Source organism: Uloborus diversus, chromosome 2 (assembly GCF_026930045.1).
Source record: "Uloborus diversus isolate 005 chromosome 2, Udiv.v.3.1, whole genome shotgun sequence".
NCBI classification, from domain to species: Eukaryota; Metazoa; Arthropoda; class Arachnida; order Araneae; family Uloboridae; genus Uloborus; species Uloborus diversus.
In genome coordinates, this window is record NC_072732.1 from 81,089,294 (window position 1) to 81,104,178 (window position 14,885).

The 14,885-nt window shown below is 31.9% G+C and overlaps 1 protein-coding gene across 1 annotated transcript in view; it reads right to left on the bottom strand.

The window, feature by feature from the left end:
* Positions 1–14,885, bottom strand: part of LOC129235255 (serine/threonine-protein phosphatase PP1-beta catalytic subunit) — a 39,334-nt gene that overhangs the window by 3,376 nt on the left and 21,073 nt on the right. Inside the window, exons 3-7 of the mRNA XM_054868967.1 lie at positions 9,564–9,794; positions 8,641–8,745; positions 1,847–1,918; positions 1,607–1,758; positions 317–451 (exon numbers count right to left, since the gene is read on the bottom strand). Coding sequence (XP_054724942.1) covers positions 317–451; positions 1,607–1,758; positions 1,847–1,918; positions 8,641–8,745; positions 9,564–9,794 — 695 coding nt within the window. The remainder of the gene's footprint in view (positions 1–316; positions 452–1,606; positions 1,759–1,846; positions 1,919–8,640; positions 8,746–9,563; positions 9,795–14,885) is intronic.

The window sequence follows — 14,885 nt, forward strand, 5'->3', positions numbered from 1 at the left end:
ATATATCAAATTATGCAAGAAAAATTGTAGAATTAAAATCCAATTATAATTATTGATTCTATGACAAAATTTCTTTTTTTTTTGAAGGGGGGGGGGGGGGGAACTTCGGTGAATTTATGCCTTCAATAAGCAATGTTTTAAGTGAAGAACATTCTTTTTTTGAAGAGAGTGATCCCTTTGACTTTAACTTCAGTACACCTAAAAAAGTGTTGTTACTCAATTTTGTTAAAGAAATTCTGTAATCTTTAAAAAGCAAGTAATATGCAGGAATTTACAGTACATTTTACAAAAAGGATGCTAAATGGATGTGATTTACCTGAAATGAACACATCAATGTTTCATCTACAGACATCATACCACCAGCATTATCAAATTCACCACAATAATTAGGTGCCGAAAACAAAGTTACTAATTGTCGTTTTGCAAAAAACTCATAGCCATCTTCAACAACCTAAAAGAAATTAAATATCAGCACAAAAATAAGAATTTATAACCTACATTTTTGTTGCAGAATAACAACAGAATTTCAAATCAATATGAAAGGGGGAGGTGGGGGGTTCCACTTGTAATAATCTTGCAATCAGAAAATATGACCAAATAATTAGAACTTGAAATCTGCATTTTATTTTTCAGGTGTTAATAAATATAGGGTACCTGCTGCTTTTTAAGTATTGAAAACCATGACTCACAGCAGGGGTGTCCACCTAGGGAGCAGGGGTCATCGTGCAGACGGCGGCATTGAAATTTTTAGGGGGAGTGTTTAAGGGGTATTTTTCATTTTTGAGGGGAGGGGCTCTTGCTTTTGCGGGGGTCTTTGCAATATTTAGGGGGGTACTCCCTTGCTCTTTGGGGGGGGGGCACCCCTGCTCAGGGAATGCAATTTTTCTTGTAAAAAATGTTAATTTTTCACAAGAATATCTAAACTAGTGTTTTGTGAAAATTAATTTGCAACCATCTGATCTATACTTTGGACATGTGTTTCAAAACATTCAAATTAAATTGGAATGTAACTAGCTCAGCTACTATTATAAATCAAAAACAATGTATGCAACAATGACTAGTGATACACAAGAAATAATTAGTTTTAAACTTAATTATTTTGCTACTAAGGACATACGTTTATAAATCTAAAATTTTTGAAAGTATTTTTTGAACTCCAATAAATCATACAAAATTTTTATAATAATTTCATAGGAGAGAGGGGGGAATATCCAAAATTTTAACATAAATTGAAATCTAAAAAATATGTATTTACAAAAAAAAAATTATCTACAAACAAATTTTGAGCTTTAAGTTCTCGTCATCGGGAGATGCCACAAGACAAGTTTTCGATCAAAGTAAAATAGATGAACCAAACACATGCCTTAGAAAACCTTAGAAAAAAAATTACAATAAGAAATTATATATTCTTTTTAAATTAAGCAACTCTTTGGTTTTTTTTTTTTTTTTTTTGTTTTCAAATTTTTATAATGTTATTGTATTTTAGTCTTTTGTTGTCAAATTTATTCTTTATATAAATTTCTAAAAAAAATTTAAAAAAGAATTCTGCTGATTAGCAGAAGTTACTATAACTTTCCAAATGCATAAAAATTATCAGAGAGATTACCTGATGAGCCCTACAAATAAGATCTAAGTCATGTCGGTTAAGAAATTTGCTAACGACATCAGCACCAAACGTAAATGAAACCCCACGATCATTCTCACCCCAACCTTGTACATCTTTGTCAGGATCAGACCACAGTAAATCACATAATAAGCCTGTAAAAATCATAACCAAACAATTAAATTAGAAGAATCATTTAAATGCTTTAATCATGAACTAAAATATTCTTTCAGATTTTATTACCCGTATCAGGAACATCAGTAGGTCTCATTATTCTCCTAATTTGTTCCATTGATTGTAAATCAGGGGACAAACCTAGAAGCAATCAATATTTTGAAAACAGAATTCAATGATAGATAACAGCATTTTGTAAAAAATGAAAAGCATTTTGTAGCATCATTTGACAATTTAAAAACTACAATTAGTTAAAAATGCAATTAGTTTTTTTTAATTGGAAAAAAAAAAAAAAAAACTATAGCTCACAAATACTTAAAAAAAAATATGCCCACATAAATACAGCACAGAATGCAAAAAAAAAAAGGCTCTGCATTACACTCAATTGCAGGTTATGAAAATGATGAATGATAATAATGAAATTAAAACACCAAATTTACTGCATAAAAGTTCAAATTTTTAAAAAAAGAAAAAAAAAAGCTGAACTCCCATGCAATAAAAATAAAAAACAAATACATTTTGCAATAAGGATGAACACGCTTCGATGTATTTGGAGCGAATTTGATAAATTCACCCTCTAATTTATTTTTGGATACAGAAATAATTGTCCTGTTGTAAATAGCACTAATTTTGTCTCTAGTAAATCAGCCCTGACTTTGAGTTTAGTTCTTAGATTGTAGAAAGGTGTTTATAAGTGGCTGAAAATATTACTGGCTCTGAGTTAGGGTGGATTACCTTCAGCAATACCACAATCAGGGGCATGCACAGAAATTTTGGGGCCCATCACAAGTGACTTTTACAGGATCTTTCACCCTTCATTTAAAAAATCTCGAGCCCCTCCAGGCTCGGTCCAACTGAAGTCCTGAATCCTTCTCTTAAGTAGCAACACGGGGAGTTGGCAGCCATGTTGGGGCCAAACACCGGCTGTCTTCCTATGTCTGCTATGATGAAATAGTGGTTTCTTAGTAACTCCTTGTTAATAATATTCCCAGATTCTTCAAGATAACAAAAATTGGAATTTACATTAACTTTTTTTTTTTAAATTTTTACTAAGGAAACTAATTTTGATATTAAAACATTTTAATGTGCAAAGATGTTCATAATAATTCTCAATTTTTTTGCGAAATATTTTTTCTCTCGTTCCCGAAAGAATGAAAATAGTATATTTATGTTGAAAGAATAGATATTATGATTGTATTGATTATCAGAATAGCATAAATAATTAATCATCCATTGATTAATCATCGCAGATACAATTTATTAACCAAAAAGTAGATTTTTTTTTAATCATAAAGACACAAAATTAAGCTGTACGTTACAAGGGTTTAAACTACTGATTCTTTGAATTTTCAAGTAACATAGCCAATATTTAAATATGAGACTTGCAGTTCCTGTTTGTACACAATATAAGTTTTTATTATTAAACTGAGATGAAATTTCAAATTGAAAACAAATTTAGTATTTAAATATAAAGCGGCTTTCTTTTCATCCATAAAACTCATTCTCAAACAAACTTTCTCTATTTATTTCAAGAATTAAATCCTTCTTTGAAAACTTATAATTATATTTAATCATTTACTTATAATATAAATAATCGTCTTCAACATTAAAGTTTCACTACACAAAGTGGATTTAAATAAAACTTCGAATGAGTAACGCAATGAAATGCAAAGTAAGATTTTCTGCCTTTTAATAAAATTAATGTTGTAACATGTTCATTAAAAATAACACAACAAAATACGGTGAGATTTTCAAGTTTTATATTGCAAAATTTTTAAAATGTAAGATATTGGATTAGTATAATTTTTTTTTTAAACATCAACTATCTCAATAACATAATGTCAGTGAATAAAAGGAGAAATTTGTCATATTAACTCACAAAATCATAGTTAGGATGAATAAAAGTAATAAATTAGTTTAAGGTTTAAAACAAAAGTTCTAAAATACATATAAAGAGATGAATTCATTACTTGGGTTATTGATTTTGTACTGCACATTATGCATGCTTACAATTCTGTTAAACATAAAAGTAATAGTTGCTTGTTTCAAAATGTTGCTTTTGTTTCACTGGCATTTTCCCGAATTCACTTAATAAGCAATCAGATTACAGATCTGAGATAAACAGAAACATTGACGATAAAGTTTTAAATATTAACAGTGATGAAATATTTTAAATTTTGGCCGAATCTATTGATATTGTTAAAGAAAAGCAAATAAATAACTGGAACTGGACGTTTAATAAATACCTGTTTACACTTAAGGTCAAGATTTACGGTCGCCACTCGCCACGTGGCGACTCAGTTTTCAAAATTGGCGACCCCAAAAAATTTCTACAGTCGCCAACTTTTTTAGGGGGTTATTTTTACTTTAGATCCCAAAAAAAGAATTTCAATGCATCAGTACTATAAGGATTCACCGATAGAGACCGTACTCCGACTGAATGTTGTTTATTTTGCAAAGCTTGCATGTTCTTTCTCACTGCCTGCCTGTATGTTGGTTATTTTACGATGCTTGAATAATGCTCCTCTTACGCGATTTAGGCAATGTAAAAAAAGCAAGAATACAGTGAATTAGGAAGCCATTTGTACAAGATTAGAGCGTTTGGTCCTTCGTCTTGACTCTTTGTTTTTCAAGTAATTAGCGTACTATAATCATGATTTCAAGAAGCAGGGCTCCCAAATAGCATGCTTTTTCCGCCAAAGTCCGTTTTTTTATGGTCAAGTCCGCTTTAGACCGCTTTTTTTTTGGTCTGATTAGTCTGCTTTTATATTGTTTTTACTTAAATATCAGATATTTAAGTTTTTTTATTTCGTTAAAAGTTACTGTACACCCAAATACGCCGCCGCATCGCGTGTTAAACAAGGTTCGTATGGCCATAAAAAAAAACCTTGAAAAGTTCTTGGGGGGGGGGGGGGGGGAGGTCATTTTCAAGTGCTTGAAAAAGCATAAAAAGTTTCTTTATTGCTTAAATTCTTTCAAAAATCATTGAACTGTGCTTGTAATTCTTTTAAAAATATTTCATTAGTGCAATCTTCTGAACATATATGTTCGATATGATTTATCGCGAAAAATTGCTTTCGTGTTAGAGGTTTCAATCCTTTTGCATTTTGTTAATATTTTGATGCTTTTTACAATCCAAAGTGATTTTGACATGTGCTTACCATAGTTTAGCTCATTTTTCGTTTAATTTCAATAATTGACGAAGGAAATATTTTGGAAACTATGGCAACATTTAACTTACTCGGACTTCGCGGAAAAATGCTTCTTACGTTTGAAATTTCAATCCTTTTGCATCTTGTAAATATTTTGATGTTTTCCACAATTGGAAGTTATTTTGACATATGCTACCTTAGTTTAGCTTATTTTTCGTTTAATTTCAATAATTAACGAAGGAAATGTTTCGGAAACCATAATAACATTGAACTTACTCGGACTTCGCGGAAAAATGCTTCTCACGTTTGAAATTTCAATCCTTTTGCATCTTGTAAATATTCTGATCTTTTCCACAACTGGAAGTTATTTTGACATATGCTACTTTAGATTAGCTTGTTTTTCATTTAATTTCAATAATCAACGAAGGAATTATTTTGGAAACCATATTAACATTGAACTTACTCAGACTTCGCGGAAAATTGCTTTTAGTGTTTGAAATTTCAATCTTTTTGAATCATGTAAATATTCAAGTATTTTGCCCAATCGAATGTTATTTTCCCATATGCCACCTTAGATTAGCATGTTTTATGTTTAATTTAGTAGAAAATAAATAAATTTATTTGATAGGAAACATGCCAACATTGAACTTGGTTCGTGAAAATTTACTTCTCTGAGCTTTCAATCGTTTTGCATCTTATAAATATTTTTATATTTATGGCAATTAGAAGTTATTTTGACATGCTACGTCAGATTAACTCAATTTAATTTTAAATAACTAAATATTAATAATGTTTGTGTTGTTTGATTGAAGTTTATTTACTTTTCCAAACTTAATTTTGATTATTATCAGCTTATTTTCGGTTATTACTGTTTTTTGTGTGGGGGGGGGGGCATTAAATTTAAACAATTGCGCATATAACATTTTAAAGTAGCGTTTGTATAGGAAACAAAGTTGAATTATGTATTTTTATGAAGTTGAATTTGTGTACATCATTTCATTGTCATGATGCCTGCTAAAGGAGGGAAATCGCTTTTCCCCCCATAAAAGTTCAAAGTCCCTTACTTCAAATAATGCAAAAAGAACTTTTTTTTTTTTTGGAAATATGTTCTTGGTAAATGCCAAATTGTTTATTACTGGATGAGGTTTGTAGTTAATTATTTTTATGCCAAAAAAAAAACAATAATCTTAATTATTGAAAAAATTCAAATCATATGTTTATCTAATATTTTTTCAATTCCCTTCGTGCTAATTGTCTTACAGTTAATGCTTTTCTTTAAACTAGTTACCTGAAAAGTGTATTGTGATTTTTACTACCATGGCGTTTGCAATGATTTACAAAAAGATTTTGAAGGAATTTGTTGTTGTTTTTATGGGAAATACTTTTTTTTTTTCACTGTGGGACCATGGTACTGTGTACACTACTTTATTTTTGGATTAATGATTTTTTTTTCTTATGAAACTTTAAAATGGGTGGAATGAATCATTTGCTTCAGGAGCTCCCAACCTTCACCCAATGCCTCTTATATTTCTATGATTAATATAATTTATATTTCTTGTTAGCATTCCTTTAGCATCACTTTCATAATATTTGTTTCAAAAAATACAAATTGAAATCCCCCCCCCCCCCATTCTTGTACTAGAGCATTGTTTTCAAAACCCGGTAAAACTGGTGGCCACCAAGTTTTTTGAGTCTAGTGACCATTGGCCACTTGAAAATTTTCCGAATCTTGAGGTCTAGTTTACACGGAAAAGTTAACAGTTCATACTTTATGGAACACCAAAAATAGCAAAAAAATATCCTGTTAAAATAATCCTAAAAGAAGAAATGAACAAGAGCTCACTTTAAAAAAGTAAAAACTCAGGGAATGCAATATTTTAAACTACTAAGCGTTGGAAAAAATCCAACAAACACGAGTTAGAATATTGAAACAAATATTAAAAATTTATTAAAAAAACATTGAGTTATATAGGGATGCACACCAGGGAGGGGGGGAGAGATAAAAGAAGCTATTTTATCTCTGCTGATTCAATGCAACCAGATTTTACGTTTTTCTTTATTTCGTTACCCTCTAGGTAAATGATACAATTTGGTGCCCGATTCTGCTTTATTCATGCACTTGATGGCACAGTAAGTAGATGCTAAAATGAACGAAGAAATAAATAAACAAATAAATAAATATGAGCTAGAATAGCAAGAACGCATTGTTAAAAGACCGGTAAGCACTCAGATTTTAGCCCAAAGATGTCAAATGGTTACCCACCTGATCGGTTACATCCAATAAGAATCAGAAGTGGCACCAGACAAGGGAAAACGATGTCGCTACTTATACTCTGATCAAGGGCTTAAGGCAGGGTTGGGTTTTGGACTGTCCTAAACTGGTTTAGGACAGGACAGGTGGTTTTTACCGTCCAAAACTGTTTAAAACTGTCCAAAAGTATACTAAAGCTAAAGGGGTGTAATCTAATTAATTCGTAATGCATAAACTTAGATATTAATGAGGTTTGATAATGAATATTTGGTAACATTTATCTCCAAAATGTTCATTTAGAAATATCTTTAAACAAATTGCCAATAGCAATATTACATAAAAACTACTTAATGTAACAGTTGGTAGAGTTATGAAAGGAAATTTACAACACTACCAAGACAGCTAATTTCAGTTCTATTTATAACTCAAAGGAATGTTATTAAATGTGCAATATTTAGGTCCAAAAAAAAGCTTAGTTTTTTTTAATGGCTTTTGAAAATAAGTTTTACCTGAAGTTTTAATGAAAATTATTTTTTTAATCAGATTAAAGAACAAGAAATTGATGATTGAACACTTATATTCTAAAAGTTATGCTACTCTTTTTTTAGTTCATATTTTGAATATAATACATTCTGTAAGTACAAAAAATTGTGATTTATTGCATTCAAGTCAATTACTGTACTATATTTTGAACACTTTCTTTTGCATAAATGTCGAAAAATTTGGTTTAAGCTCATGGGTATAAATTGAAATTTTTAATGAAGAATTTAGTTTCCACTTAACTAGATTAAAGTCAGCTGTATAGATAAGTTACACATATATTTATACTTGAATGTTCACATTGAATAAAAATATTAACTAAATATAATTTTGGCATTTTGTTCTTTCTGTTAATATTTTCTCATAAAATTTAGTTTCCCAAAAAATAGTCTTGGATAGTTTTGGACACAAGGGTTTTGAACAGGATGGTAAAAAGCTTGTCAACCCTGCTTTGATTTGCACATGCATAAACATAGAGAAATTTATTTACTACTATCAATTAAAAAAATATAAATAAATGAAATCATGCATACAAATTGAAATTTTAATCAAGATTTCAACTGTTATGTAACTAGATTAAAATCAGCTGCATAAATAAGTTGAATGTTCACATTGAATAAATGTTCAATATAAAACATTACTTTGATACATTTTTTGTTTTTGATGTTTTCTCAAAAAATATAGTTTTGGACACTTTCGGACAGTTTTGGAGACAAGGGTTTTGGACAGGGAGGTAAAAACCAAGGTTTTTACCGTGGTTTTTACCCTTGTGTCCAAAACCTTGCCAACCCGGGCTTAAGGTCCAACAGGTGTCTCTTCTCTCCCCCCCCCCTCGAGTATGCTGACCACGATTTGTATAAAATTAATATTTAAAACACATGTAGGCAAAAATAATAATTTAGAAAAAATAAAAATTCTACCTCCATGACAGCAAAATATTTTTTCATCAATAATAGCAGCAATAGGTAAACAATTGAAGCAATCTGTAAACGTTTTCCATAATTTAATATTGTAGCGCCTTTTACCTGCAAAATTAGATTCAGAATTTAATATATTTTCAGTAAAAACAAACATAATTAAATTGCAGATTTAAATCATAGTTGACATGGTTAATTTTATCACAGCTACTTTTCACTAGCCAAAACTCAGCTGGTTGTTACACAAACTTTCTTTTTATAAATTTCTTTTTCCCCACTAGATAATTTTGTTGCTGTATGAAGCCACTCTGGCAGTATTTTTGTTCTGTCTTATTGTCTGAGACGTGTTTGACCATGAGTATCATCGGTCCAATGCTCATTCATGACAATTGAGGACCAAATCTTGACCAAATTTTCCATAAGTCGATGGATGATGCATGAATCATCTCATCACATCACGAATTCCTTCAATATCAGATTTAATACATACTTCAATAGTAGTTATGAAGATGAAGAAAAATATGGAAGATATTACCCCTGCTGTTCAAACGATTCAAAGCATAAAAACTCTAAAACAATTTTTATTTGCAAATATCAACCAAGCACATTTGCAGCCAAAATAAGAAGCAAAATTGCAAAACAGTTTCAGAGTAGAACGTGCTATAAATGAAATTGTATCTAGAAAAAAAAAAAAAAAAAAAAAAACAAGTAAGGAACACATTTTTTATACTAATTCATTGGCTAAGGGTCAATATTTAAAGAATATGCTCAGACTTTTTATCCTACTCCCGATTTTACGCTTTCCCACTTGGTACTTTTTTTATCACTGGTCCCACAGACACAGAATACGTGAAATCGAAGTTCTACTGTTTATATATTTGTACAAAAATTATGCACGATATTCTGAAATATTATTCTAGACTTACATTCATCATAAAAACCATATATTCGATTAATGCTGGCACATTCGTGGTTCCCTCTTAGAAGAAAGAAGTTTTCTGGATATTTTATTTTATATGCTAAAAGTAAGCATATGGTTTCAAGAGATTGCTTTCCTCGGTCAACATAATCTCCTAAAAATAAGTAATTTGCTTCAGGTGGAAAACCTCCATATTCAAAAAGCCTCAAAAGATCTGTATACTGTCCATGAATATCACCTAAAAAATCAGAAAAAATGATAACTTCACAATATGTAAGACCATTAATATTAAGGCATTTAAATAACCAAATAAGAGAATTATTTTTTTTAATGTTAAAAGGAAAGCAAACTATCCCGAATAAAATAGCAAAAATAATCTTCACGGAAATCCAGCAACAAATGTAAATAAAATATAGAAAACAAATCATTACTTTACCTCCACATTGCAGTATATAATCAAATAAAAACTCATAAAATTACTGATTACGGAGCAATCTTACATTTGTATAAAATCAGAAAATTAGTTAAGAGCAATCAGGTAGCAATTCAATATACATCCATACATTTTTAGGAAATAAACCACACAGACAGTGGCGGATCTAGAACTCGACAGAGGGGGGGGGGGGTGCTAACCTCTGTCCGAGTGGGGAGTCACTCTTTTAGAGGGCCTTTTTCGTCACTTTTGTGGGTACTCCATCTCGGATGGGGGGGGGGGGGGAATGCATGGACTACGTTAGGACTATTCTGTTCTGGTTACCACACGGAGGAGCATCCCCTAAATATCGCAAAGACCTCCCAAAAGCAAAGGCCCCCAAAAAAGAGAAAAATACCCCTCAAAACGGGTTTGTTACGATTCGACGCGACCGTTTCGGAGCTAGATTTTTGCATTCTGAACTTTAAATTTCAGAAATATTAGTTCAAAGAAGAAAAAAGATTCCTGGAAGAATTATGAGAATTTGGCGGTATAGAAGCTAGTTAAAATTTATTTAAAAATTTACACTGGGGGGGAAAGAGAGGGCATTTGTGATTCACATATGTTTTACTGTGATAAAATATTTTGAAAAATTAGTAAATAATGGCAGTACCAGTCCTACCTCTTTGTCATTTTTTTTAAAATTAATGCTGAGCTGTTTTGTGTTTCTGTGGTGATTACTTCTTTGTTGAAGCAGTTATTGGAAATAATTTCACAAATCTTCTTCACGTGAAAACACTTTTCAAACTAACCAAAAAGCTCGACTTAACTATTGCAAACCCATGTATGGACATCAAGGTAAATTTAGGGCAATGTTTGATTTTTTTTATTGACTAAAAAATTATTAATTTTGTAAAGTTAGTTCTAAACACTATTTTTTTTTCTGTAATTGATTTACAAATTTATTTCAAATTACCTTTTTTTAAAGTATTATTATTATTATTATTGCTTTTTTTTTCAATTTTTTTTACTAAATAGTTAGTCGACAATTAGTGTTATAGAACAGGAAATAAAAAACAAAATATTTTATTTAAAAAAAAAAAATAAGTTTAAAATATTTTTTATTCATTTTATTGGTTTTTATATGAAACTTAAAAGCAATATATAATAATCTTTACATAATAAACATTATTTGTACCCTGTAGTCTTATAAGTTTTTTCTTGTCTATCTTGTGTTCAAAGCACGCTACACAACTTAAAACTTTATAGAGAGCAGGGCTACGGGTGATTTTCTCAACACGTTAACTTTTGCCAATGACAAATATAAAATATTCATCATATTATTAGTCGACAATTTTTAATTTTTATATAAAGAAAAGATATTTACATAAGTGCACAAATTGATGATCAGAAACGGAAAAAAATCAATTTAAATTTAATGAGTTTTGAATTTAAATTTCATAGAAAAATGTCAATATTGTCTCTTAACTTATGTATGTTGAAAAATTATGAAGATGTTTTAAAACTTTTAATTTATCAACTAATAATCAAAATACACCTTTAAAATTATTACTTCATAAAACCTTTACAAAATTTAGAAAAACAAAATATACCTCGAATTTTTAAACAATATTTCACATATTTGTATGCAGAGGATTTCAATTTTTGAACATGTCGTTTTGAAATGGGTCGCTCCGAAATGGGTTTCGCACCGAAACGGCTGCACCGAATAGTCCCATTCCACCTCAAAACACCCCCTCTAAACATTTCAATGCCACAGTCTGCACCATGACTCCCCCCCCCCCCAGTGGGCACCCCCGACTTCTGCTACTTAATTTCTTGAAGTCACATTACAAGGTAGAAATATATAAGAAAACATGTCATTGGTCTAACAGATCAGTAGTAACTATAAAATTTCAATGGTCTATAGCCACTTTTCCATTCTTACACCCTGGTTTTAACTAATGAAAAATTAAAGAAAAAATGATAAAAATTTAAAAAACAAGATTAACAAGACAAGTGGAATAAATCAGCAGTTTTCATTTACACATTCATCAAAACGGGGGTTTTGGGGGTGAAAACACTCCCCAGAGCCATTGGTTTTAACATAAATGAAAAATTCTACTACAGTGGTTTATGCATTTGAAAGGGCTGTTTTGATCAAAAAAAAACCCCTCCAGAAGGTGATTTCGGATCAAAAAATCACCTCCAGAAGATGATTTTTGATCAAAAACCCTAATGTAGGAGGTATTTTTGATAAAAAACTCCCCTCCAGGAGATATTCCTGACTGCACTAGTGATATTCATGAATGACTGAGAAGCAAAAAGGAACAGCAAACTTTTTCTGTAGCACCAACACCTAGTTAGAGAATTCAGCCAACAAAATCTTCTCTGTTATTGCTTTGAAAGGCAGGGGGGGGGGGGGGGGTAGAGGGACCAAAACAATATGTCATCCACAGAAACTAACATATCTTCTTGGGAAGACTAAAGTATTGTAAATAATGATGTTAACTTTCACTCAAGAGTTACAAAACATTATGAAGCTTAAATTTTTAGTGACAATAAGGGGAATAAAACTTGACTCTACTGAGAATTCAGCTAATAATATCTTAGCTCTGTTATTGCTTTGAAGGGCCGTGGAGGGGGGGGGGAATAGAGTGAACAAATTAATATGTTGTCCACAGAAACTAACATATTTTCTTGGGAAGACTTATAAGTAAAGTAAATAATGATGTTGACTTTCTCTCAAGAGTCACAAAACATTACGAAGCTTAAAATTTGAGTGTGGATAAGAGGAGGTACTGAACCAGCTGACCACTGTTAATTTTCAGCTCTGTACAGGGTTGGTGAGAAGTTGTGTCAGCCTAGACGTAAACTAGGGACCCAGCCCTCAGAAGGGCCAGACGTGGACTCCGGAACAAAACTTTTATAAGTTTTATGAGTTGGGGGGAGGCTCGCTGACCAACTGACAAGGGATTCACTATACTATCAGCAGCCCCGACCCTGTATTACACTTAACCATTTAAATGAACTCAAAATGTCAAGTGCTCCACAATCCGGAACACTTGTGTAACAGAATTTAGAGATTTAACATTTCCTGTATTCTACTCAATTATTTAGATTTTGCAGTATTTTTGGTTAAGGATTCACGGTGGCCACGTGGCGACCTAGTTTGAAAAAGTGGTGACCTAAAAACGTGCCCTCAGCAGGGTTACCAGATTTAAGAACAGTAAATACTAGTGATGGGCATAATCGAGATCTTTTGATAATCGAGATCTCGGGAATCGAGATCTTTTTAAGTCTATCACTCAAGTGATTGATAATCGAGATCTTTTGAAATCGAGAACTCGAGCGATTGACTTCTCGAGATCTTCTGAATCGAGTACTCGAGCGATTGACTTCTCGAAATCTTTGAAATCGAGTACTCGAGCGATTGACTTCTCGAAATCTTTGAAATCGAGTACTCGAGCGATTGACTTCTCGAGATTTTTTGAATCGAGATCTCGAGATGTTTTAAATCGAGATCTCGAGATGTTTTAAATCGAGATCTCGAGATGTTTCAAATCGAGATCTCGAGACGTTTGAATCGAGTACTCGAGTAGTAGTTAAGAGGGTTTTTTTAATCTCATTTTCGGAAGGGGGAGGGGGTCCATGGCGCAGTCTGCGAAACCGAAATTTTTCGAAGCGGTTTTTTGAGATTTTTTTTAAATCTCATTTCGGGAGGGGGGGAGAGCTCTTTCTAGACGGATGCTCCGTAACATTTGAGAGGGTGCGCCATCGCCTTGCAAAAGGGGGGAGGTGGACTCCTTTGACTTCAGTTGAATTCCCGAGTTGTTTTGGCAGGGGTGCGCTCGAGATAGGAATGTGACATTTAGCCTACCATTTAGGGGTATAATAAGGGGTGAACCCTCCTGGCTTTTAGAAGTTTTAGGTTAAGTTGGGGGGGGGTATTGACACCCCCCATTTAGAAGGGGGATCAATACCACTCCCCCCAAATTCCATGAAAAATTCTAGTTTTTACATTTAAGTGGGTCTAGTTTTTTGTTGTTTTCCGATAAAATGAGCAGATACACCTTTTGTCCCCTTAACCTCCGGTAAAGTTCGAAATGCAAGCTTGTTTTAGGGGGTCGATTCGATAGATTTTAGTCTTCATTTTGGGGTCGCAATCCTTGGGGTTGTCAGAAACTAGGAGCTCGGCATTTGGGCGACTGAGTGATTTATTCGAACGGTTATGCATTTAAACTAATGATTTTCAGTTATCACGTGATTATTTCGAATGGTTTCGGACTCGCAAACACGAAGTTAATAATGTAAACAAGTAGGGGAATAGTTGCTCTGCGCAAAAGTACTCATTCTTTCCTAGTTTATAGCTTTGCTTTTTTTTTTTTTTTTTGATGTTCTTGTTGAGAGTAATTAAGTATATTTATCTGACTAATATATGAGGAGGGAGGGTAAAATATTTCTGATTACGTTTTCCAGAGGATTGGGATTCCCGGCCCATTGAAAAGTGTACAAGTGTGGCTTGAAGTGCATTGAAGTTCATGATTATTTTTTTTCTTTCTTGATCCGCTCTTTTTTATTTTTCTTTTTCATTCGTCGACTTTAGGAATATGCAATAACAGTAAAAGTGTTGGTAGTGAAGTTGAAATGTTTCTGAGTGCATTAAAAAGAAATATTGAAGCTTGTCGTGTGGGATTAATTTTAGCTTCCACTCTTCGGCCCAATTTTTAAATAAAAATTACATTTTATACAGTTTGTTTTTTTTTGAAATTCCATACGCAAGATATTTGTGACTTCTTGTGTGCGTAGCATTTATTTTCGCGTGGGTAGTTAAATTTAAGTATTTTGCTTGTTTTACTTGCTTCTGTTTATGTCATATTCCTTATAGTTTCGTAAATGTTGATTAGTATATTATTT